The sequence below is a fragment of the Vigna unguiculata genome, chromosome 2 (genome assembly GCF_004118075.2).
Source record: "Vigna unguiculata cultivar IT97K-499-35 chromosome 2, ASM411807v1, whole genome shotgun sequence".
Classification (NCBI taxonomy): Eukaryota; Viridiplantae; Streptophyta; class Magnoliopsida; order Fabales; family Fabaceae; genus Vigna; species Vigna unguiculata.
In genome coordinates this window covers 16757559-16783666 of record NC_040280.1, presented here as the reverse complement: position 1 = coordinate 16783666, position 26108 = coordinate 16757559, and the positions used below count along the sequence as shown (strand labels likewise).

At 34.8% G+C, this 26108-nt stretch overlaps 2 protein-coding genes and 1 non-coding gene across 3 annotated transcripts; all 3 read left to right on the top strand.

Annotated features, from left to right (window-relative positions):
• The first annotated feature begins 11698 nt into the window (after positions 1-11698).
• LOC114174527 lies at positions 11699-15285 on the top strand. The gene is made up of 4 exons (XM_028059362.1): positions 11699-12377; positions 12640-12871; positions 13853-13859; positions 15127-15285. The coding sequence occupies exons 1-4, from the start codon at positions 11699-11701 to the stop codon at positions 15283-15285; spliced, it is 1077 nt and encodes a 358-aa protein (XP_027915163.1).
• A 584-nt stretch (positions 15286-15869) lies between these two features.
• On the top strand, positions 15870-16385 carry LOC114174526. Its single transcript, XM_028059361.1, has one exon. It carries the CDS (start codon positions 15870-15872, stop codon positions 16383-16385), a length of 516 nt encoding a protein of 171 aa, XP_027915162.1.
• Positions 16386-25481: 9096 nt separating this feature from the next.
• On the top strand, positions 25482-25587 carry LOC114174770. Its single transcript, XR_003602732.1, has one exon. It is a non-coding gene; the product is annotated as a small nucleolar RNA R71 (small nucleolar RNA).
• The last annotated feature ends 521 nt before the right edge of the window (positions 25588-26108 follow it).

Sequence of the window (26108 nt, the reverse complement as noted above, 5' to 3'; positions counted from 1 at the left end):
ATGCTTTATGCATCTAGAATAAGGGTTTTGGTAATGTATTCATTGCCTATGGTTAAACCTCTAGTTTTGGTGATTCAAATGGAATTAAAACAGGTTCATGTGATGTGGTTCATGTGATGTGCTTGTTGATATACACTATTTTGTAGTGGTTGTGTTGTGTTTTGGTATGCCTCAATTGTTTGCTTGCATGAACGGAGACGAAACTCTGCTATTTTTGCCTAACCGAGTCACTCTCGCCTAAGCGAAAGTTACAGAAACTTGTCCTTGGTGTTGGTTCGTGCATCTCGCTCAAGCGACCAATTTTGGTCTTGAACGACACGTTCACTCGCTCAAGCGAGAATGGCTCGCCCAAGCGAGATCACGATGAAACAGGTCACGTCTTGTGTTCAAATCCTCGTCCAGGCGAGGGATTGTGTTTGAGCGAACGAGGGTCTCACTCAGGCGAGAAGGTCTCGCCTAAGTGAGAACTCGTGGTGAGCCACTGTTTCCCACTCACTCAGGCGAGGAAGTCCAGCTTAAGCGAGACAAATGCACTCGTTTGGGCGAAGACCCCTGGCTTAAGCGAGAATGGTGAGAATTCATGCTTGTGTATACTGTTTGCACGAGTTTGCTTGGTGTTTCCTACATTATGGGAATTATATGCATGTGTTTGTGGTGTTTGGGCTTGAAGGACTAAGTCTAAAGGATCTGGGATGTGCTTGGCTTAAGTCGCGAGCTAGGAGTTCGTGGTGGGTGGACCGCATGCAGAAAGTGAACGGTTTAGTTCACCAGACGTACTCTCATTGGGATGAGTGAGCGAGGGAGTTCATCTCATGCTCAACTTGAGAATGCTATGAGCGAGGGAGTTCATAGTAGGAAAGGCGAGTATGTGGGTCCGGGCCTGAGCGAGGAGTTCGGATGACGGGCGAGGGAGTTCGTGAAGCAGGACTACGAGCGGGATAGGCTTGTAGGTTGGACCACGAGTGAGGAGGGTCGTGGAAGCACAGGAAGTCCCATGATTTATAGTACATGCATGAACTCATAATGATTATGAGTGTGGGAAAATGGGTGTTTTGAGAAATAATAAATATTTATGATTTGTCGGTGGGTGTATTTCATATTTATTTATACCTATGTGCATAGCTCACCTTATCTGTTTGTGTGTGGCGATGATCGGGTAACTTGTTATTCGGGAGCAGATGATGTTTTAGGTGAGCTAGGAGATGCTTAGTGGCGGAGAGTGGGAAAAAAGTATAGGGGATTTGTTTATAACGACTTTTATTTAATTTCCATGTAATTTAATTACAGTTTTCATTACTTTGGATTTCTAAATTGTAAAAGTGAATTGTGAATAATATGACTATTTATATCGATTATTCAACTTTAAAGTTTTAAAATTTGGGTTAAATATGTTTTTGGTCCCTCAAGTTTTAGTGAATTTTGAAATTAGTCCCTCATCAAAACTTTATACCAATTTAGTCCTTCATCTTTCAAAATGCGTGAATTTAGTCCTTTTAACCAAATTTTGTTAAGTTTATCTGACGTTTCAAGCACATTGCATGATAGTATTTAAGTTGACATTGAAGAGAAAATGTCTCACTGTCTCTCTATGCCCTAACCCTAACAACTCTTCTCTCACTCTCTGCCGTCAACACTCTTCTCTCACTGTCTCTCTCTGTCGTAACCCTAACAACTCTTCTCTCACTCTCTGCCGTCATGCTACTTTCCTACTTTCTTTCACTCTCTTCACAGTCAACTATTCTCAACCACACCATATTCATCCGCAATCATGTTTTTACATTATGATTTCCCATTTTTTAGGTTTTTTCCGATCATTTTGTGGTTTTGCCTTCACCTCTTCCTTTTCATGTTTTTTCTCTCATCTCCGATCATTTTTTCGTTTTGTATTTATGGTTTTTTTAGGTTTTATCCGATGAGTTTTTGTTTTTGCCTTCACCGTTTACTCTTTATGTTTTTTCTATCATCTCTGATCATGTTTTCGTTTTGTTTTTATGGTTTTTTTAGGTTTTTCCCGATTAGATTTTGGTTTTGCCTTCACCGTTCACTCTTTATGCTTTTTCTATCATTTACTTTTCTCTCCGATCATGTTTTTGTTTTGTTTTTATGGTTTTTTTATGTTTCTTCCGATCATTTTTTGGTTTTTCCTTCACCGTTTACTCTTCATGTTTTTTGTATCATCTCCGATCATCTCCGATCCTCTCCGATCATTTTTTCTTTTTTTTTTGTGTGGTTTTGTAGGTTTTTTCGTATCAGTTTTTGGTTTTCCATCATTTTCGACCACTGCTTCATAAGTTTTTGTTGTTTTATGTTTCAATGATAATTTCTTTGTTTTTACATGCTGATTTCACATTTTTTATGGTATCTGCGATCAGTGTTTGGTTTGGCCTTTACAGTTTACCCTTTATTTTCTTTCTCTGATCTCCAATCATCTGCGATCATGTTTTGCTTATTCTTTTAGGGTTTATTTGTATCTTTTTATGTTTTTTTATGTTTTTTTTTCGATGCTAATTTTTTTGTTTTTACAAGCTGATTTTAGATTTTTTAGGTTTTCTCCGATCAGGTTTTGGTTTTGCCTTCACTGTCTATTCATTTTTACAGGATTATTTAACATTTTTATTGATTACCTATTTTGTAGGTTTTGAAGATTGATATACAAGATGTCTCCAAATGACAGTCATGAGTTTAGTCTGAAGTTGGAACTCATTGGAACTCACTGAGTTCTGTTAAAGTTGGAACAATGATTATTATTTTTAATTTTGATATGCATTGATATTATTTTCATCTCAATTTATTCTGTTCATCTTTTATTGTCAGTGGTTGCTGATTTCTTGGTTGTTGATGTTGTTGTATTGTATCAGATGTAACGGTATTAATACATAATTAGTTTTTAAGTGTATGTTTGATTTTTGTTTTTTGATTTTTTTAAAAGGAATTGCTCAGTTTTCTTCATTGCAACCAAGGTGGATCTGTTTTCTCAGTCAGTGTTGGAATTCAATGTAGAGGAAGTAATGTTTTTTATGCAAAAGATATCATTTTAGTTTTGATAACTAATAATGTAGAAGTTTTGAAACCAGTATTAGATATCATTTTAATTTTGTTAAAACAAATTCGATATCTCTTCATTATTTTATTGAACCTTATAATTTATTTGTAACCTTATGATTGATTTTTTTATGTAGGTTTAGCCATATTTTATGTTGGAGTCCTCAGTTAATTAACATCAAGTCTTTTCTTTCCTTTATCTTCGATGCAACTACATGACTGCATCATGTTACTTCTTTCCTTTTTTAACTTTGTGATCTCTTCATAGTTTTGTTTTTTTTTCTTTCCTTTTTCTTCTTTGTTGTCTTCATATTTCCTTTTCTTGAAACCTTCAAACAATATCTTTATTTCCTTTTAAATGTCCTGCAACTTTTATTTTGCTTTTGCTCTCTGCCATATTTTCCTTTTATTCCACAACATTGAGCCGTGTGAAAAAGAGCTTTTGTTTTTTTCTCTGTTCTTCATATGTTTGACCAGTTGCTTTTCCCACATTTTACTCTTTTTGGTAAACCAAAACCAGAGTATGCGTATGGTTTTGGTTTGAATAAAGCATAGTATGCATTTCATAAAAGTTGTTTTTCTTTCTTTTGTCCTCTTCATATGTTTGACAGTTGCTTATCCCGATTTTTACTGAATTTGTGTAACTAAGACCACAGCATGTGTACGGTTTTACTTTTGATGTATTATCTCTACAAATACATCAGACTATTCTTATGTTTTTATGTTCTCTACAAATACATCTATCCACAACTTCCTTTCTTCACTATTGTCTAATTTTCCGTTTTCTTTACACCATGTCTGCTTTTCAAAAACAAACCCAGTCATTACAAGAACTGAACCCAGAGAAGGAAAGCTGGAATATTGTTGCAAGAGTGGTAAGGTTATGGTTTGTAGAAGATTACACAAAAGGAAAATCTCCATTTTCCATGGAGATTGTTCTTCAAGACAAAGAGGTACTATACCATACTATAAACGCCCGTCATTTTTTTAGTTTTCTTAATTTTTTTAGTTTCCATGTTATATTATAATGTGATATATGAAACTGTTTGTGCAAGGTGTCCTAATCCATGCGTCTATTAGACGCACACTGATATACAAATTTCAATCTGAAATCAAAGAGGATAAGGTTTACTCCATTCAGTCTTTTAGTGATGTAATGGTGGTTCTTATAGAACTACAAATCATGCCTATAAGATCAACTTCCAATTTGGAACCAAGGTCAATTTGGTAGAATCTACCATAATTCCCAATATTAGTACTGCATACACCTCTTTTTCAACCATCAAAGCACCTAGTTTTGACACAGATTACTTAGCTTTGATTTGGCTACCAAAGCATGTGTCCCGGTAATTAAAAGGCATAATCGATCTGTGGTTCAAGAAAACAAGAAGATCCTAGTGAAGATGTTGAAGAAGAACATCAAGATTGAAAAGTGAATGAAAATTGTACTAGACTTTGTTTTTATCTTGGTTATGTTATTTTTTTGGAAAACATTTGCTGATACTCATGACCAATATGTTTTGTTGTTCTTAAGTTGCTATCATTTTCAAAACATTCACTTGAAGTTTCTGTTTATTTATTTATGAACTATATTACTTATTGCTGAACATGAATGACTTTTTATTTGTGCATTCACAATTTGCTAGCAGAGTCAAACTGTGTTGATATTATTTTCTATTATCAACACCATAATCATGCTAGCTACATCAAAGGAAGTGTATTGTATTTGTATTTTGTTTTAAAAGATTTTAGTCTTTCAACATATGTTTACATTTCAATTTTATCAATCAATTATTCGTAAAAATATTTTTCAGGTTACATACATATAGTATTTATCTTTTGTTTTCTATTGATTTGTAAACATCGTTATATGTTGCTAGTTGAATCTGAATGTGTTGATATTATTTATTTTGTCAACTACACTATCATGCTAGCTACAATATGTTTTGTTCTTTAATTGTTTTAACTTTTAAAACATTCATTTCAAATTTCTTTTTATTTATTTCTGAAGTATTTTACTTATTGCTCAAGTTCAATCCCTAATTATTTTTGTAGTGAGAATTTGCTACCAAATTGTAAGTGTGTTGATATTATTTTATATTGTCAACACCATAATCGTGCTAGCTATATGAAAGCAAGTTTATTGTGTGTGTATTTTTTTTTTAAAGATTTTTGTCTTTAACATTTGTTTACATTTCAATCTTAGCAATAAATAATTCATAAAAATATATTTCATGTTACATACATGTACTATTATGTTTTGTTGTGTGTGTTGATATGTTGCTAGCTGAAATTCAATGTGTTGATATTATTTTTTTTTTGTCAACTACACTATCATGCTAACTAGATCGAAGAGATTAAGTTTTGCTCTATCGTGCATGTTTTGACTACATTTTTTATTGCACAACATATATAACTTATTTCATATTTTCAAAACTATGATAGCTATATATTGTAACTCATATATAACTTATTCTTTTTATTAACATTGTAATAAAATGATAATTTTTTGAATTTATCTTTTATTCTTTAAAAATAATTTCTGAACACAAATAATTTTTGAATTTTAATTAACCAAAACAAAAACTGACATTCATTGAAAATTTACACCACCAATTAATTTATTTCATTTTTTGAAAGGAATTTATTTGTAATAATTATTTTGTAATCAATGAAGACAAAAGTTGACATTTATTGATTATTTTCATTTATTGATTATTTTCTATTTTGAAATTCTAATTTATACTTTTCTTTCGAATTTTGAATTTCAATTTTGATTCTTGAAGTTTTAATTAACCAAGACAAAAGATGAAATTCATTTACATTTTTTATGCCTTTTATTTGTATAAATATTTTTTATATTTTGTATTAGTCGTTGAATTTATAATTTGTATATTTATTTTAGTGATTTGTAATATTTGTAATTTTTTTAAAAAGATTTTTTTTAATAATGTGTAATATTTGTAATTTTTAATAAATATAATTTTTTTATTATTTTATGTGTTTAAATTTTTTGTATTATTCTTTCAACTATTAATTTGAATTTTTATTTCTATAAATTTCTAATATTTGTAATCTTTTTAATTTTTTAAAAATTTACATTATATTATTTTTAATATTTTATTTTTCTCAATTTTTGATATTACTCTTTAAACTTTCAATTTGTATTTTTTTTTAATTTGTAATCTTTTTATTTTTTAAAAAATTTACATTATATTATTTTTAATATTTTATTTTTCTCAATTTTTGATATTACTCTTTAAACTTCCAATTTGTATTTTTTTTTTAATTTCTAACTTTTAATAAAAATTTAATGTTCTATATTTATTCTTAATTTTTAATTCTTAATTTACAATTTTTTTATATATTTAATTTGTAATAAATATATACCAAAGCATTAAAGAAATATATTTTATTGGTAAAGTAATTAGAATTTGAAATAGTGTTTTGCTATGTATAAAACTGTTGAGTATCCATTAAGTTTTGTTTATTATCCATCAACAAAACAGAACGGTCACTTTCCTTCACTCTCCATGGATACCTTTGTCCCTGTGCCTGCCAGAATAACCTTAGGAAGGTTTCACTACAATGCATTTTGTTCATAATTAGGTATGTTTTCTTTACAAAAACTTGAAATATATGTTCGTTCTTCATTAATCTGTGTCTATTAACTCAAAATTAGTCGTTCAAATGTACTGTAGATTTTCTTTCTTCCTTCAGCCATTCATTTTTGAAAACAGTGTTCGAACCCTTATTTTTTTTTACATAAAAATCAAAACTTTATTTTATAATGGTTTAAATCTATGGTTTTTCTTTTTCTTCTTCATTTTTCATCTCTATCTAACTGTTTCTTCTTTCATTAGACAAGCATCTCTTTGTTACTATGTTTTTTAATTTTTAAAATCTTATATTTCTTCAACAATCGTTTAAATATACGACATTTGGATGATTTCAAATTTTTTTTCTTCATTTGTTCTTCAAGTTAATTTTTTTTTTCGATTACCCATTCATTCTTTTCTTCTTCGTTACAAATCTTTTTTCTCTTCAAAAAATGTTAACTTTCCAATAATAGTTTAAATTTACAAAATTCTGCTTCTGTAAGCAAAGATTTGTTTTTTTACTTTGTTGTATATCTGACGTATTAATTGATTTTGCTTCCAATGTCAACTTTCTTCAATAATCCATAAAATCTTATTGTTTACATGACACATGCTGTATATCTTATTACATTGGATTAAATCTTATTTATTCTCTGTCTTTCTTTCATTATCAGTTTAATATTTGCTTACATTCAGTTTATTACAGTCATTTTTTCAAATTTTATTGACCATTGACCACTGGAATTTTAGGAGTTTGGTCATGTTGATCGTATGTTTGTTGCTATGTTTGCTAAAGAATTAGGACCTGTTTGGCAGTTGGAAGATATTAAAGGAAAACGCCATTAGTTAACTTTTAATATGGATGTCAATAATACATTGTTGATTGATGGTTGGTCTAGCCTAAGAGTTTTTTATAAATTGCAGCATATCCATCAAATCTTATTCAGATATGTTGGAAACTCAACATTCCAGATTACTGTATTCTCTGGCATGACTGCAATATCAACTGCCACCAAATTTCTCACAAACATACATCGATTGTAAAAAAAACATCATTTTAGAGTGAAATTGACAAAATCTCAAAGCCAAGCTAGCCATCTGGTGAACAATGTGCTTTTATATTGTTTTTTATATGTTATTCTGTTCATATAAGTTTTTATTTATTTAACTATTAATTTTTTGTAGGACCTACCAACTGACTTTGCAGCTTATGTTCGCAAACATAGATTCAAGAGGTTAGAATTGCAGGGATCGACCAACACATGCATTGTTCAGTGTAAGCTTTTGGTGCGTAATTCACCTAAGAAGTCAACTAAGATTGGGAAGGGATGGAAGGATTTTTGCATATTCAATCGGTTGAAAGAAGGGGATGTTATTGTGTTTGCAGCTCACAACCAAATGAGAAAGAAGAAGATAAAGGTCTATGTTAAAAAAGAGTTTAGCTTTTAATATTTTACTTTTCTTTTATTTACTTTAGATGGTATTTATGTTTTTTGTTTTCACTTTCAAGCAAGTTTGCTTTGTTTTGGTTTGTAAGACTCTATCGATCGTAATTTTGTTGCTTCTAATAAGTAGAAGCTATATCTAAAAGTATTATCCGTATGTTAATTTTGGTCAACTTTAATATTTTACTTACTAATTTTACTTATTTTCATGTTTCAAATTATTTATTATAGTTATGTATTAGTTTTATATATATTTCTTAAAAAAAAACATCATTAGAACTAAGATTTATTTTAATATTAATGTTATACAAAGAATATTCATTTGTGATAATAAAAACTATTAACAAATTTAATTTTTTATCAAAAATTTTAACACAGGATTGAAGTTGTAAATATTGCTAACATTATAATTCTGTTATCTTTGTATTGTAATACTATCTCAGAACATTATTTGTTTTATAAAAACAATGCAATAAAATAAAGTTTATTTGTTACTCTCAAACACATGTGTATTCAAAGTTTTAGTGTATTTATGTTTTAAAAAGTTAAACAGCATGTGTATTCATTTTTTATCAAAGGACAATTAAAATTACATTTAGCTGTCATTCTTTTTCTTTGACCTCATTTTCCAAAAATTATTTCCATTACTTTCATGGTAAAGTAAATGTAGAAACAAATTTCTACTTTCATGGTTGACTATTATCAAGCATAGTACTTATGTGTTGGTCCAAAAAGGTATTATAGCACAGATGCAAAGTCTGAACATAAGCATATCAGTGTCTGCAAATCATGAATTTGGACATTGCATATCAAAAGGTACGCTGTTCCAGATATTGATCAAAAGGTACAGTTTCCATATTAGTGACTTGGTTGTTCTTTTTTAAAAAGATTGTACTTACATTATCTACCTTAGGAATATTCAGCATGGAAAACTGACTATGTCCCTTTATATTCAACACATCCTCCAACAAAATGTTTATTTTATTGAACTTCTCTTCAATGTGTAAACAAACAAAACAACAAGTGTATGTATAAACTTCTGGAAACATAACACCAAGTGTATGCATAACAACAATTGTATGAATAAACAAACATAGACAAATGGCTGCAAATCTATCAACAAATGCAAGAAGAAAAAGGAAGAACATTGTGTCAACAAAGATTTCAAATATGATGATGAAATCCTCAGGTAAAATAAACTTTTTGAGGTATTCATTTGTTCTTAAAACTTCTTGCCAATAAATACATTTACTTATCTCCAATAGAATAACATAAACATTCAAATGTACATTTACCAACATAGTTTTTTATTTTGTTTTCTTCACTGCAGATACCAATCAGGACAAATCCATTCACACTGAAGCATTTTGTTCTGGAAATACTACACCTTTTTCTCATTATACAGATTTTGGTAATGATTTTTTCATTCAATACAAACTGTTGTAATCACTGTCTATTCAGTGACACTGTAGAATTTTGACATTGTTACTTAATACATCTCTTACAAATAAGTTGTGTTCTTAATATTTTTTTTTAGGTATTCATAAAAAAAATGCAACAGATGCAATTAATTTATTACTTGGATTGCATACTTAGATTGCTTTTAGTGCTAAAGTTTAACAGTTTTGATTACATTGTTTAACAATTTTTTTTCAAATGAACTTTATCCATTATGCTCTCTTCTTATTTTTGAACTATTTTCGTAGTATGGAATGAAAATATTACCCCAAATTCAACTATCAACAACTCCTTTACTGTCAGTGAAGATAGAAACCTGCATGATCAAGCAATTCAATCTTCAAATAGAAAGCCATTGTTGGAGTTGAGATCTCGTGGTAAGTTTTTTCACTGAATTTAAATTTCATTCAAATTCCCAACAATGAAATTGAAATGCACAATGTCCCTTTCATCTTTATATTTAATGTAATCTTTGTATTTTAAAGTGGATACATTTTTTTTAAATTTTGCATACATTAACCAACTTAATTATAAGAATGCACGAACCAGAAGGAAAGTTATTAGGAATCAGAAGATTGTAGAAAAAAGTAAGATCATGCTTGATAAATATAATATTATTTTATCTTTATTTCAATTTCTTTAATTGTTTTTGTATTACTAATATTTACTAACATTTCATGTAAAGAAATTCATGGTTCTACCTCCATTGGATCTGGAATTGTTGGAAATTCAATTGAAATCACCAATGGTCCAATTTTGCACAACTTTCAAAGGCTGTTAAAACATATATGATACATGGTCCGTGCGGAGCTGCTAGATTCAACTCACCATGCATGAAAGAAGGTCGGTGTTCTAAATATTTTCCTAAAAAGTTTAGACATAAAACTACAATTGATGACGATGGATATCCTGTATATAGGCGTAGAGATGATGGTTTATTTGTGTTGAAAAATGGACATAAATTAGGTAATGAAAATGTTGTGCCTTATAGTCATTTTCTCTTAATGCGATATCAAGCTCATGTTAATATAGAATATTGCAACAAATCAAACTCAATCAAGTATTTGTTCAAATATGTCAACAAAGGTTCTGATAGAGCCACAATGAAAATTACAGACAAAGAGAACGATTCTACAGAAGTGCATATTGTTGATGAGATTAAAAGATATTATGATTGTAGATATTTATCTCCATGTGAAGCAGTTTGGAGAATTTATGGATTTGATATCCATTATAGATGGCCTGTTGTTTAGCGTTTAACTTTTCACCTACAAGATCAGCAAACAGTTTTGTTTAAAGATGATGATAGAATTGATGATGTATTGGAGAGGAATGGCAACATCAATACCATGTTTCTAGCTTGGTTTGAAGCTAACAAAAGATATGAGGAAGGAAGGAACTTGACCTATTCTGAATTTCCAACAAAGTTTGTTTGGATGTCTCAACAAAGGCAATGGAAACCAAGAAAGTAGGGTTATAGTATTGGAAGACTGACATATGTTCCTCCAGGATCAGGTGAATGCTATTACATGAGAATCTTACTGACAAAACAAAAAGGTTGTATTAATCATGATAGTATAAAGACAATTAATGGTAAAACATTCTCTACATACCAAGAGGCTTGCCAAGAATTGGGATTATTGGCAGATGACAAAGAATTCATTGATGCTATTAAAGAGGCTAGCCATCTTACATCTGGAAATCAACTTAGAAGGTTATTTGTTTCTTTGTTAATCATGAATACAATGTCAAAGCCAAAAGTTGTTTGGGATGCAACTTGGAATTTATTGGCAGATGGTATCATATACCAAAGAAGGAAACACTTGAACATACCAGGAACTAAATATAAATAATCTCCATTCTTTATTCCATATTTTTTTATTCATGACATGTTATTTTTTTGTAGGTTTTCAAATGGAAGAACATGATTTACACAATCTGTGTCTCCTAGAAGTAGAAGAACTTCTAAATTCCAATGGGCGATCTTTAATAGATTATAGTTTCCTTCCTCAACCTGATCTTTCTTATTCATTCAAATTTAATAATAGGTTCATTATTGATGAACTGAATTATGATAAAGAAGAAATGGAGAAGCTACATCACTCTCTATTGTAGTCAATCACTAATGAGCAACTACAAGTTTATTACAGAATTATGACAGCAGTGAATTCAGATGTAGGAAATTTATTTTTCTTATATGGTTATGGTGGGATTGGAAAAACATATTTGTGGAAACTTTTGTCAGCTGTTAGAGCAAAGGGAATGATTGCACTTAATGTAGCTTCAAGCGGCATTGCATCTTTATTTCTTCCTGGAGGTAAAACTGCTCATTCTACATTTTGCATACCACTTGCAATCAATGATGAATCAACATGCAACATCAATCAAGGAAGTCTTCGTGCCAAACTATTGATGGAAACAAAACTTATCATATGGGATGAAGCTCATATGATGAATAAGTTATGTTTCCAAGCTTTTGATAGAACATTGAGAGACATTATGAGAGCTACAAATGAAGATAATGCTGACAAACCATTTGGTGGAAAGGTTGTTGTCTTGGGCGGTGATTTTAGACAAATCTTGCTAGTAGTAAGAAAGGGATCAATGTATGATATTGTGAATTCATCAATTAATTACTTTGATTTGTGGCAATATTGCACAGTTCTTAGGCTATCACAAAACATGAGGTTAAAATGTGCTGTTTCAAATGAAAGTGCAATACATATAAAAGAATTTGCTGATTGGATTCTTAAAATTGGAGATGGAAATATGAATTTCAATGAAAGTGGTGAAGCCAACATTTCAATACCAACAGTTCTTCTAATTCCAGAAAGTGAAACACCTTTACTTTGTTTAGTCAAATTTTTTTGTGGTGGTCTAATTGAAAATCATGTATCCTGACTTCTTTGATGACGGTGCTATACTTTGCCCTACAATTGACAGTGTTGAACAAGTAAATGAATTCATTTTATCTTTGATTCCTGGTGAAGAACAAATTTATTTAAGTTCAGACACTCCTTGCCAATATAATGATGATCAAGAAATTCAATGTGAGTGGTTTACTCAAGAGTTTCTAAATGGTATCAAATGTTCAGGAATTCCAAATCATAGGATTAAATTGAAAGTTGGTGTACCAATTATGCTTTTAAGAAACATTGATCAAGCAAATGGTCTTTGCAATGGTACAAGGTTGCAAGTTAATGATTTGGGAAAGAATGTTATCTCTGCTACTATCATAATAGGGAAAAATGTTGGTGACAAAATTTTCATTCCAAGAATGAACTTGACACCTTCTGATTCCAGCATTCCGTTTAAATTTCAAAGGAGGCAATTTCCAATATCCTTATGCTTTGCAATGACAATAAACAAAAGTCAAGGCCAAACTCTTTCTAAAGTTGGACTTTATCTTCCTCGCCTAGTTTTTACTCATGGACAATTGTACGTAGCAATTTCTAGAGTCACAACAAAGCAAGGACTCAATTTTAATTCTGGATGAAGATGGAAAAGTAAGCAATACAATTACCAATGTGGTTTACAAAGAAATATTTGAAAATCTTTGATAGGAGGAATACAACTTAACAAAATTATTATAATTTGTCAATTATTGTATCTTTAACTATAATTTCTTTGTTTTGTTGCAGATTATAATATGCCATAGTGTATAATATACACTTTCAGGATTTTATTCATAGGTGCAACCATTGAAAAGTACATGGTCATTGATACATGTTTGAATTGCATTATTGGATTGTCCAGTCATAGATTGATATTTTGAACACCATGGTTGTTGTAGTACAGATATTATAACAGTTATAAAGATTCTCAATTGTTGTTATTTTTATTTTTGTTTGTGGCTTTAATGTATTGTGAAGAAAAAATATTTACCCAGATGTTCTTATTCCTTATTGCAGTACATATGACTTTATTGTTATAAATGCTTTATGTTTTATGTTTCTGCAGTACAGTTATAAATTGTTTATGTTTAAGTTTCTTTATATATTAAAATATCTGCAAAAAACACTTACAACATATATTTCAATTACTTTACAATTACAACCACTATTTGCATGTGAAACTGGATTTTTGCTGCCACTTTCAAGTAAGATTCCTTTTCCACGTGATAATCTTTGCTCTTCCAGTCCCAAATTCAACTTTACCATTCATTCACACTCCTTTTCAGTTACCCATATATTTAAAGCTTCACTTTTTTCTGCAATTACATGAATGGAGATGGAGCAAACCAGTAAAGATGGAGCAAACAACAGAACAATTCTTTGGAACTTTAACACAATCTATATCTACTCTCAGGTATGCTGTAAATTTAACAACAAAAATACATGTTTGGAAAGCATTGATATTTATTGTTGTATGTGTTTTCTGGTGTCAACTGTATCATCCTGATTCATATTGTATCAGCCACATTAAGATGTTCAGATTTTTCCCTCAAATAATTATTTGAGTGTATGTTTTCATTTCATTGCAGAGATAAATTTGTTCCTTTTTTTTACTGTGTTTATTAATTTGTAACCATTTGGATTTGTCGATCGACATTTTGCTGTTGCTTATGAACACAAATTAGTTCCATAGTGGCACTGGGTAGATGTAAATGGTAAGAGCACGACAGTTACCTATAACATGGATTCAAATAACCCAAAAATCATAGAAGGTTGGAGTAATATGAGAGATTTGTATGACATCAAAAGTGACTCTTACATGCGGTTTCAGTATTTGGGAAATTCTTTATTTCACATAATCATGTTTAAAGGTGGTTGTACACCAAGGAGTTTGTCAACATTTATGTACCGTATCAGTCATCAAGAAACAAGATCTATATTTTCAGTCAAATTGACAAAGTATCAAAGCAAAGCAAGTCACTTGGTATGTCTTACGAATTCTGTTTATCATTTCAAGTATTATCATATCAATTTACATATAATTAAATGAAAATAATTAATGCACTAACAATAAAATTTGAATCATACAGGACTTGCCATCAAAGTTTGCCAACTTCATTCAGGACGAGAATGTAGAAGATGTGTTTCTTATAGGGCCCAAAACTATAGTCAATTGCAAAATCCTAAAATCAAATAGGAATAGAAGTTCAACAAAGATAGGTCAAGGTTGGAGGTTATTTTGTTGTGAAAATGAGTTAAAAGAAGGTGATATTGTTGTCTTCCAAACAGACAATGATTTTATCGAACCAAATATTGAGGTCTTTGTTAATGGTTGTTGTTGTGATTAGATTAAGCATATTTCTATAATGTTGTTGTTCTAAATGATGTATTTCATGACTTATGTTTATTATCATTTCAATAATATCATTATCTAAGTTTAACATTTTATAGATTTTTATTTCATTAAATTCTTAAAAAAATTTGTTACACATTTATAATTTATTATCAATAATAAAAAAAATCACGTGCATTGCACGGGTCAAAAAACTAGTATGTGTTTTTGGGGCTTTTGGGGAGTGAGCTTATCGTTAGACTATTTATGTGTTTGAGTTGAATGTTGTAAATGTGTGAGTGGCTTTGCTTAACCAAGTGAATTGATTCTTAACAGTTAAAATGTGCCTTATTCAGGCTATGGCTGCTAACAGGAGGAGAAAGAATGGAAACGACGCTGATGACATCGTAGAGGCTATTCATCGCATGGTGGATGTGATGCAGCCGTCGGTAGCAGCGCATCCCACGACAGTGATTGTGCCGGTCAAGGTGCCAAATGTGGAGGATTTTTTGTGACACAAGCTAGTAGAGTTCACTGGCAAAGCCTCTCTTGATGAAGCGGATGCATGGCTCCGCAAATGTGAGAAGATATTTAACGTGATGAACTGTGCGGATGAGCAGAAGCTCCCTTTTGCCACCTATCTGCTGAATGATGACACCGAGTATTGGTAGGTAGGAATGCAACAACATATGCAAACTCGGGAAGAACAGGTGGACTGGACTAGCTTCTGAACTCGTTTCCCGGATACGGCTAGACAGGACAAAGAGACTAAATTCCTCACACTGCAACAAGGGGAAATGACGGTGCAAGAATATGTGAACAAATTTGAGCATCTGGCGAGATATTACTCATAAGCAATTATCGAGGAATGGAGGTGTCTAAAGTTTGAGCAGGGACTCAAACATGAGCTGAAGAAGGTGGTAACGCCTTTGAGGGAGAGAAGATTCCCAGTCTTGGTGGAACATGCCAAGAGTGTTGAGCATCTGGAGAAGGGCCATGGCCCAGTTCTTAGACATCAGAGGAAGGTCGCAGAGGCTAGGCAGATGAAGAAGCCTTACAACCGTCCCCCTACCACCTTTGGAGACTCTAAATGTTTTCAATGTGGGGGAGCACATCTGAAGAGAAATTGCCCGCAATTGAAGAGTCCGACCAGCGGACAAGGGTTAGGCATTTTGCTAACCAATGTCGAGATAAAAAGACCAGTACGGCGAAGAAACCATCAGCTTCGGGATTAGAGAGACCTAAAGCTGTTGGTAGAGTTTTTGCCATGACCACCATGGAGGCTACACAATCAAGTAACCTTATTCTTGAGCCTTGTTTATTATTGGGTCAATCAGTGTTGGTGTTGTTTGACCCTAGAGCAACACATTCATTCATCTCTAATACATGTGTGGGGAGATTGAGTCTGGAGAAATGTGACTTGGGGTGTGAGTTACTTGTTTCAACTCCTTCCTTGAGTCAGGTGGCTACCAGTTCAGTCTATGTTGGGTGTTTAATTGAAGTGGCAAATCGCAGATTCAAAGTGAACCTGGTGTGCTTGGCTCTAGAGGAACTGGACGTGATATTGGAAATGGACTGGCTGTCTAACAACCACATCATAATTGATTGTGGATAGCACAGTTTGGTGTTCCTAGAACATGAAGGATTGGAGTTGATCTCGACTCGAGAAGCTCTGAAAGAGCTACAAGAAGGGGCCCATGTGTTTCATGGTGGTGGCAAAACAAGAAAAGAAAAGTGCAGCAAAGTTGATTCAAAGCATTCTAGTTGCCAATGAGTATGCATATGTGTTTCCAGATGAAGTACCAGGATTGTCGCCAAGTCGAGACATTGACTTCACCATTGACTTAATTCCTGGTGCACGTCCAGTATCTATGGCCCCATACATAATGGCGCTTACAGAATTAGCAGAACTCAAGAAGCAAATTCAAGATCTGCTAGAGAAGTAGTTTATCCGACCAAGCGCATCACCGTGGGGAGCTCTAGTCTTATTGGTGAAAAAGAAGGATGGGAGTTCGCGACTTTGTGTGGATTATAGGCAGCTAAATAAGCTGACATTTAAGAACAAGTATCCACTGCCAAGGATTGACGACTTGCTAGATCAGTTGAAAGGCGCAAGGGTGTTCTCCAAAATTGACTTGAGGTCTAGATATCACCAGATCCTGGTTCGGCCATAGGACGTGCAAAAGACAACATTCAAGTCAAGATACGACCACTGTGAATATGTGGTTATGCCATTTGGAGTGACGAATGCACCAACCGTATTCATGGATAAGTTTCTTGTCGTCTTCATTGATGACATTCTTATCTACTCGAGAACGCGGGAAGAACATGCTGATCACCTAAGGGTGGTATTGGAGGTACTCAGAGAACACCAGTTGTATGGAAAGTTGTCCAAGTGTGAATTTTGACTGGAAGAGGTACAATTCCTTGGACATGTCATCTCAGTCAAGGGTATTGCGGTGGACCCAACTAAGATTGAAACGGTGGTTAAGTGGGAAAGGCCTAAGACAGTAACGAAGGTGAGGAGTTTCTTGGGCTTAGCAGGCTATCAAGAGGTTTGTAGAAGGGTTCTCAAAGAAGGTGAATCCATTGACACATCTTACAAGGAAAGATCAACCATTCTTCTGGACTGAAAAGTGTGAAGAATGTTTCGAGGATATGAAGAGGTGTTTGACTACAGCCCAATGCTGATAATTCTTGATACTGAGAAGAAGTTTGAAGTGTACTGTGATGCTTCATATCAAGGTTTGGGGTGTGTATTGATGCAAGAGAGGAGGGCGGTAGCATATGCTTCTCATCAGCTGAAAGTGCATAAGAAAAATTACCCAACTCACGACTTGGAATTAGCAACTATTGTGTTTGCTCTTAAGTCTTTGAGGCACTACTTGTACGGCTCTCAATTTCAAGTTTTCAGCGATCACAAAAGTCTGAAATACGTGTTTGATCAAAAGGAGCTAAATAGGAGACAACACAGGTGGATGGAGTACCTGAAGGACTACGACTTTGAATTGCTTTATCACCTAGGCAAGGCAAATGTTGTAGCTGACATTTTAAGTCGAAAGAAGATGCACATGTCCTGTGTGATGATAAAGGAGTTGGAGTTGATTGACAAACTCCGTGATATGAATCTGGGAATGCAGTTTGGGCAAAATTTCATACAGTGCAGCTTGTTGAAAGTCACCAATGTGTTTTTGAATGAAATCCGTGTGGCTCAAGGAAAGGGTATGGAATTACATCAATTTGTTGGATGGTTGGGTACAGATAAGGGGAAGGACTATCAGATAGGAGCATACGACATTCTACGCTTTAAAGGTAGAGTGTGCGTACCTGAAGGACCTCTATTCATGAGGCAGATTTTGAAGGAGGGCCATCAGAGTCATCTTAGCATGCATCCAAGTATGACTAAGATGTATAAGGATTTGAAGGAGTCCTTCTGGTGGAATGGAATGAAGACGGATGTAGCCGACTTTGTTGCTCAATGTTTGGTATGTCAAAAAGCCAAAATTGAACATCAAAGGCCGGGAGGTACACTACAACCACTGGACGTACCTCAATGGAAGTGGGACAATATCTTTATGGATTTCGTGACACATCTCCCAAGGTCGACAAAAGGCCATAATACAGTTTGGGTAATAGTAGACTGACTGACGAAGTGTGCACATTTCCTGCTCATGAATCAGATGTGGTCGATGGACAAGTTAGTGGAATTATATGTGCGAGAAGTGGTGAGATTACATGGAGTGCCCGAAAGGATAGTGTCGGATCGAGACCCTTGATTCACCTCACGGTTCTGGAAATCATTATAGGCTGCATTAGGTACACAGTTGAGATTGACCTCAGCTTATCACCCTTAGACGGATGGTCAGTCTGAGCGAATCATCCAATCTCTAGAAGATTTATTATGCATGCTAGACCACTTGGGAAACTAGAATGATGTATTACCCTTGGTGGAATTCACATACAATAATAGTTACCACTCTAGTATTGGCATGGCGCTCTATGAAGCACTATATGGAAGAAGGTGTAGAACTCCATTATGTTGGTATCAAGATGGTGAAGCTTTTATACTTGGTCCTGAGTTTCTGCAAAAGACAACTAGTAAAGTCAGATTAATCCAGGATCAGATTCCACTAGCCTTTGTGTACCCATTTGACAGTTGTTCAATGCTTAATTGTTCATCTTTATAGTGTTTTTCATCTATTGGGCTTTATTGGGCCACTGTTCCGAATTTGGACTAATTTCACATTATTTGGCCTAATTTTTGTTTTTTAATTATTTTTAGGTATTAGGGTGAAGCAATTTTGAAGCTTGGACATCAATATTCAGTTGAAGAGAGTGGTCACATCATCGCCACATCATTTCCACATCATTTCCACGTCATTTGAGTGAATGGGCCAACATTAGAGGCCCAAGAGTGGCATTTTTGTAATTTTACAGCTCATAATGGCAATTTTATAAATAATGCTGGCAGACTTGAGGTGACCACGAGAATAGGGTTTCATTTCTGATAGAGGTCGTACCCTACCAAATTAAAACACTTAAAATGCAGTATATGAAAGTGAACCAAGCTGTCTCCCCACGACCAATATTTTCATTCAAAGCTTCAATTTCCAGATGAACACAACAATAACACAAAGGGTGGGTTTACAGATTTACGGATGCAACGCACAATTGAAAACTTAAATGCAGACGTGTAAAATCAATATAAAAACAGCGTTGATTCTTTGCTTCAAATAAACATCCACCAATCACGGATTACAAATCAAATTGGTTATATTAACTGTCATGGAACCCAAATTAACTACTGAGCGCAAATTAACTCAAACTCAAGTGCAATTAAGCAAAGCACACATCCTTGAATCTGCTACAGTTCACTAAGCATGAACACACAATGATTCCACTCTGCCAATTAAGCAAAAACAGAATGGTTTCTTCATTTAAACCCAAACGCAAATTTAGAATTGAGAGATTAACATAACTCCACCGAACAAAACACTAATCTCAAGGTTTCAATCCATTATCTACAAATAATCAACACATAAACTTAGTTCCTCATGGAATTCGAATTAGGGTTCTCAACAGAATTTGCAATTCAACCGTTCAAATGACTTCAAATTGATGTTGAAAGCTTAAAATGGTGCAACAAACGAAAATGAGCAAGGGATAATAGAAGAACAACGAAAACAGCCACCAAAAACGAAAATGCTTCAATATAAATGTTACCCAAAGTGTAGAAAACGTGAATACAAGCAATAAATGTTGTCCAAGACTCATAAAACGTCAAAAACGAGTGGAAAACGTGAAAAAATAGCTTGTGTCACCATAGGTCACCTTCCAAAGCTTAAAAACATAAAAAATGGAGGTTTGAGAGAGTGGAGAAGGGAAGGAAGCGGCTGGTGCATGGAAAAGAAACCTAAAACGCATGGTCACTTCACCCTTGCCACTCTTATTTACAAAATTGTCATTATTAGCTGCAGAATTATAAAAATGCCACTCCTGGGCCTCTAATGTTGGCCCATTAACTCAGATGACGTGGAAATGATGTGGCAAGTCTCTTTAACTGAATATTAATGTCCAAGCTCCAAAATTGCTTCAACCAAATACCTAAAAATAATTAAAAATGATAATTATGCCAAATAATGTGAAATTACCCAAATTCGGAACAGTGGCCCAATAAAGTCCAGCAGATGAAAAACACACTAAAGATGAACAATTAAGCACTGAACAACTGTCAAATGGGTACACAAAGGCTAGTGGAATGGAGAAAAATAATGACTCATCAAAATCGACCACACTTACCCTTTTGCACTCCTGGGAAAAATTAAAGAGTAAAGCAAAGCAAGGACATCACAAACATATCAAGAGAAACAAAAGAGGCACAAGATAAACAGACTCAACACAGACAAATGGAAACACATACAACATAGAAGGATTCAAAGCTGCATGGTATCCATGAACATCATCCAAGCAATTCAAAACATGTCAAGTACTCAGTTCAGTTCAGCTCAAAGAGAGAATTGAAAGCAACATAACCTCACGAAATATGCACTGTATCACTCAAATCTCTAGGCTACTGTTTACTCTCAAAGAACCCTTGAAAACAAACATCAACAGACTTGGCAAGCCTCTAAAACCAACAACCAAACCAAAAACACATGCAGGTTAAGATTAGAAGGACTTTTCAAGGTTGTAAAGGGGCTGAGGACAAGGTGCGGAACATATGGATAAGTAGCTAAGCAACCAACGAAATAGATGAGCAATGGGGAATAAGTCTCAATCAAGCATGAAAGTAATTCCAAACACCAACATTTCCAACTTCGGTTCTCACACAATGCTCAAATCCAAACTCCTTTTATTTCTTTTCTTTGTTTTCTTTTCTTTTCTTTTCTTTTCTTTTTGTTTTCTCTTTTTGTTTTCTTTTTTTTTCTATACAAAGAACATGCAGAGAAACAATAATTTTGAAATCCCACCTGGGTATACAAATGAGCAATTTCAAGAACCAATAACAAGTGCCCGCATAACCACACTTGTTGTGTGCGACCACACTAAATTGAGCCCCCATTCCCAAAACAATTCTAAAGCTCCAAAATTTCCTAAGGTAGGAATAATCATAGTTTTTTAGGCTAAGGGCTTGTAATGAGGTGTAGAACAATGAAAAGGTATGTAGGCTCAAAAAGGGGTATCAACGGAAACAGTTCAAGGTAGGCTCATCTGCCTATAGGCTCATAGAACAAAATTGCCTAAATCATATCCCAACATGCATGTGAATCAGAAAAGCATAAGAAAGAGTCAAGCCAAGACCACTATGCAAGCATTCAAGAGGCATATATCACACAACAAAGAACAGAGAGTGGCTCAAATTCTCACACAGGGTAAAACAATTCCAAAAGCAACTTGACATGCAAAGAGAAAGCAAGGATATCAGTCCACAAAATAACCAACAACTCATCCTCCAAGAGTGAAGTGAGTGTCCCAAACAGAAAACAAAAACATCACACTAATTAACACAAATTAACAAAAAGAAAACAAACAAAAGGAAACAATAGCAGACAAACCTGGACAAGTGCAATAAAAGTAAAGAAGGAGAAAGAAAACTCCCTGAATCACGGTGAAACATTAGTAGGGTCAAGCAGGGAAGTCTCCTCTACAACAGTATCCACCAAGGCAAGATTGCTGAGGAATGGCTTCAGACGATGCCCATTCATTAGTTCACAACAACTCGACTATCATTAGTTATAGTGGCTCTGGCTTCCACCCATTTTGAAACATAATCAACAACAAGCAAGATGTAAGTGAAACCAAAAAAGACAGGGAAAGGGCCCATGAAATCTATACCCCAAACATCAAACACCTCACAAAATAACATGGGTTGTTGAGGCATTTGTTGTCTCCAAGAAATTGCTCCTCCTGCTCGTTGGTATTCCTCACACGTGCTACAAATCCTCCACGCATCCTTGAAGATGGTGGGCCAATAAAATCCACAATCTAGCACCTTGCGAGCTGTCCTTTGTGTGCCAAGGTGACCACCAGGTGCAGATGAATGACAAAATTTGAGGATCGATAGATAGGAGTAACCTGATCCCATCTCCAAGTAACCTGATCATTGCACATTTTAAATAGATAGGAGTCATCCCAAATGTAATACCCAACATCGCTCTTGAGTTTATCACATTGAGCTCTGGATGCTAGGGGAGGAAAAACAGAAGCAGCAAGATAATTAACGATGTTAGCAAACCAAGGTGAGGAAGAAGTAGAGAGTGTCAACAAACTTTCATTGGGAAAGTCATCCCTGATTGGTGAAGCAGCATCAGTAGACCTCTCAATCCTGCTTAGGTGGTCTACAACCAGGTTTTATGCTCCGCTCCTATCACGGATCTCCAAATCAAATTCTTGGAGCCAAAGCATTCATCTTATCAGTCGAGGCTTGGATTCTGCTTTCTTCAACAGGTACTTAAGAGTTGCATGGTCAGTAAACACAGCAACAGGAGAACCAAGCAGATAAGATCGAAACTTTTCAAGCGCAAAAACTACCACAAGGAGCTCCTTTTCTGTTATGGTGTAGTTTGCTTGGGCAACATCTAAAGTCCTGGAGGCGTAGTAGATTACTCTCGGCTGCTTGTCAATTCTTTGAGCTAGAACAACCCCCAATGCATAATTAGATGCATCACACATAAGCTCAAATGGAGCTGTCCAGTCGGGCGCCTGAATGATTGGAGTTGTGGTCAGGGCCTTCTTGAGGCAATCAAAAGCCTCTTTGCATCCTTCATCAAAGATGAAGTCAACATCCTTTTGTAGTAAGTTGGACAGTGGAAGGGCCTTCTTAATGAAGTCTTGAATGAAGCGCCTGTAAAACCCTGCATGGCCAAGAAAAGAACGAACCTCTCGCACAGAAGAGGAGTAAGGCAATTGTGAAATAATTGAGATCTTGGTAGGGTCAACTTCAATGCCCTTGCTCGAAATTATGTGCCCCAATACTATGCCTTGTTCTACCATGAAATGGCATTTCTCAAAATTGAGAACAAGGTTAGATTGGATGCACCTATTTAAAACTTTGTCCAAACTATCCAAACATGCATCAAAAGAGGACCCATACACAGTAAAGTCGTTTATAAACACCTCTATGCATTTTTCAAGAAAATCACTAAAAATGCTAAGCATGCACCGTTGGAATGTGCCAAGGGCATTGCATAGGCCAAATGGCATCCTCCTATAGGCAAAAGTGCCAAAGGGGCAAGTGAATGTGGTTTTCTCTTGGTCCTTAGGTGCAATATGAATTTGAAAGTAGCCAGAAACCCCATCAAGAAAGCAATAGTGGGACTTACCTGCCAAACGCTCAAGCATCTGATCAATAAAAGGCAGAGGGAAATGGTCTTTTCTGGTTTCTTGATTTAGCCTTCTGTAGTCAATGCAAACTCTCCAATTGTTTTGCACCCTTATTGTAATCAGCTCTTCTTTTTCATTCTTGACTACAGTGAGGCCTGTCTTTTTGGGGACAACATGGATGGGGCTGACCCACTGACTGTTAGAAATGGGGTAGATGATCCCAGCTTGTAGAAGCTTGGTCACCTCCTTCTTTACAACATCCGAGATGACAGGGTTGAGTCGCCTCTATGGCTGTCTCAATGGCTTTGCTCCATCTTCCAACAATATCCTGTGCATGCATGTTGATGGGCTAATACCAGGGATGTCAGCCAATGTCCATCCAATTGCCCTCGTATGTTTTTTGAGAACATGCAACAACCTCTGCTCTTGTCCAACAGTGAGGGAGGTGGAAATGATGACAGGTAATTTGTCCTCCTCTTCTAAGTAGACATACTTGAGGTTGTCTAGCAAAAGTTTCAACTCTGGAGTGCTAGATGCTGGCTGAATATCAGGAACCAGAGGGGAGGAGAAATGGGTTCCACAGCCTGTACCTCAACATAACAATCAGATGCATATGTACTTCATGCAACATGGTTAGTGCAATCTGATTGTATAACAACAAAGTCAATAGGTACAACATCCAGAGAGTCAAACTCAGTAGATTCAACATTATCCACATCATATTCAGCATCATCAGAATCAGAATCAAGAATATCAATGCATGCAAACTCAGATAACTCAGACACAGATGAATGTTTTAATGCATGCAAAGAGTGGAAATAAGAAATAAGTCCATCAACAGTATCATCAATAATATCAACATGAAAAATAGAGTGATCCTTTGAAGGATGTTTCATGGCATCCAGAATGTTAAATCGCACAACAATATCATCAAATTCCATGGACATCAATTTTGGTTCGTGCAGTTATCAAAAATGGTTTGCCTAAAATGATTGGTGCAAAACCATGTGAAAATCCCTCTTCCATATCAAGAATGTAAAAATCAGCAGGGAAAATCAATTCACCAACACGAACCAAAACATCATCAACCAAACCTGCGGGGTGGGCAACACTTCTATTTGCCAACTGAATCACCACACCCGTAGGTTGCAGGAGTCCACGTGAAAGAGATTTAAAAATAGACAGAGGCATTACATTTATTGAAGCACCAAGATCAAGCATTGCTTTTTCAAATTTATTGTTACCTATGATGCAAGGTACACAAAATGTACATGGGTCCTTGCACTTCTCCGGAATCTGAAGAACAAATTTACCTATCAATGCTAACACATTTCTCCCCATGCTGATCTTTTTTTTTTCCCTTTAGCCTCCTTTTGTGCGTGCATAGCTCCTTTAAGAACTTTGCATATCTGGGAATCTGTTTAATGGCATCCAACAGAGGTATGTTCACCTCCACCTTCCTGAATGTTTCTAAGATCTCCTTGTCAACCTCTTCCATCTTTTTGCTTGGAATGACTCTTGAAGGGAAAGGAAGAGGTATGGAAGGTGCAGCAGTAGAGGTGGAAGGCGTAGAAGTCACACCAGATGTGGAAGGACCAGCTGCATGAGCATCACGCTTTCTTTGAAGTGTGGCAGGATCGACTTCCTTTGGAGGTGTAGGCTCAAGAGTGGTACGAGCATCAATCTTACTTTCCAACTTCTTCGTGTACTTGGCTGCCCCTACATCATGAACACCTCTAACAAATATGACATTACTCCTTGTGCCAAATTGTTGAGAATTTGAAGCCATGTTCTCTATTAGTTGCCTGGCTACAGCTGGGGTTATGTTACCAAGAGCACCACCACTTGCAGCATCAATCATATTTCGATCCATGTGGTGCAGGCCTTCAAGTATGGTGTGGGCAGCTTGAACAGAGATTCTTAAACCTCTCCCAGTACTCATAGAGGGTCTCCCCAGATTGCTGCTTGATGCCAGAAATTTCTTTCCTTATGGTTGTTATCCTCGAAGCAGGGAAGAACTTGACAAGGAAAAATCTCTTCAGGTCATCCCAACTCGTGATGGACCTGGGTATAAGGTAGTACAACTAGTCTTTCGCATTGCCCTCCAACGAATGAGGGAAAGCCTTCAAGTATACATGGTCCTCCTGGACATCTACAGGCTTCATGGTGGAACACATGACATGAAACTGCTTCAAGTGTTTGCACGGGTCCTCACCTGCAAGACCATGAAACTTTGGCAACAAATGTATTAAACCAGTTTTTAACACATATGGAACTTCCTCCTCAGGGTATTGAATGCATAAACTATCATAAGTGAACTCTGGTGTAGTGAGCTCACTCATGGTCCTTTCATGAGGTGGAGGAGGTTGAGTCATGTTCTCAGTATGAAAATTAGAATGCTCAGAATAAATAGTATGCTCAGAATACAAGGAATGAGGAGTGTCAAGAGTATGATGAGAATCAGAAGAGTCGGGAAAAGTCACTGAATATTCAGTATGAGAAGATGGATTCCTAA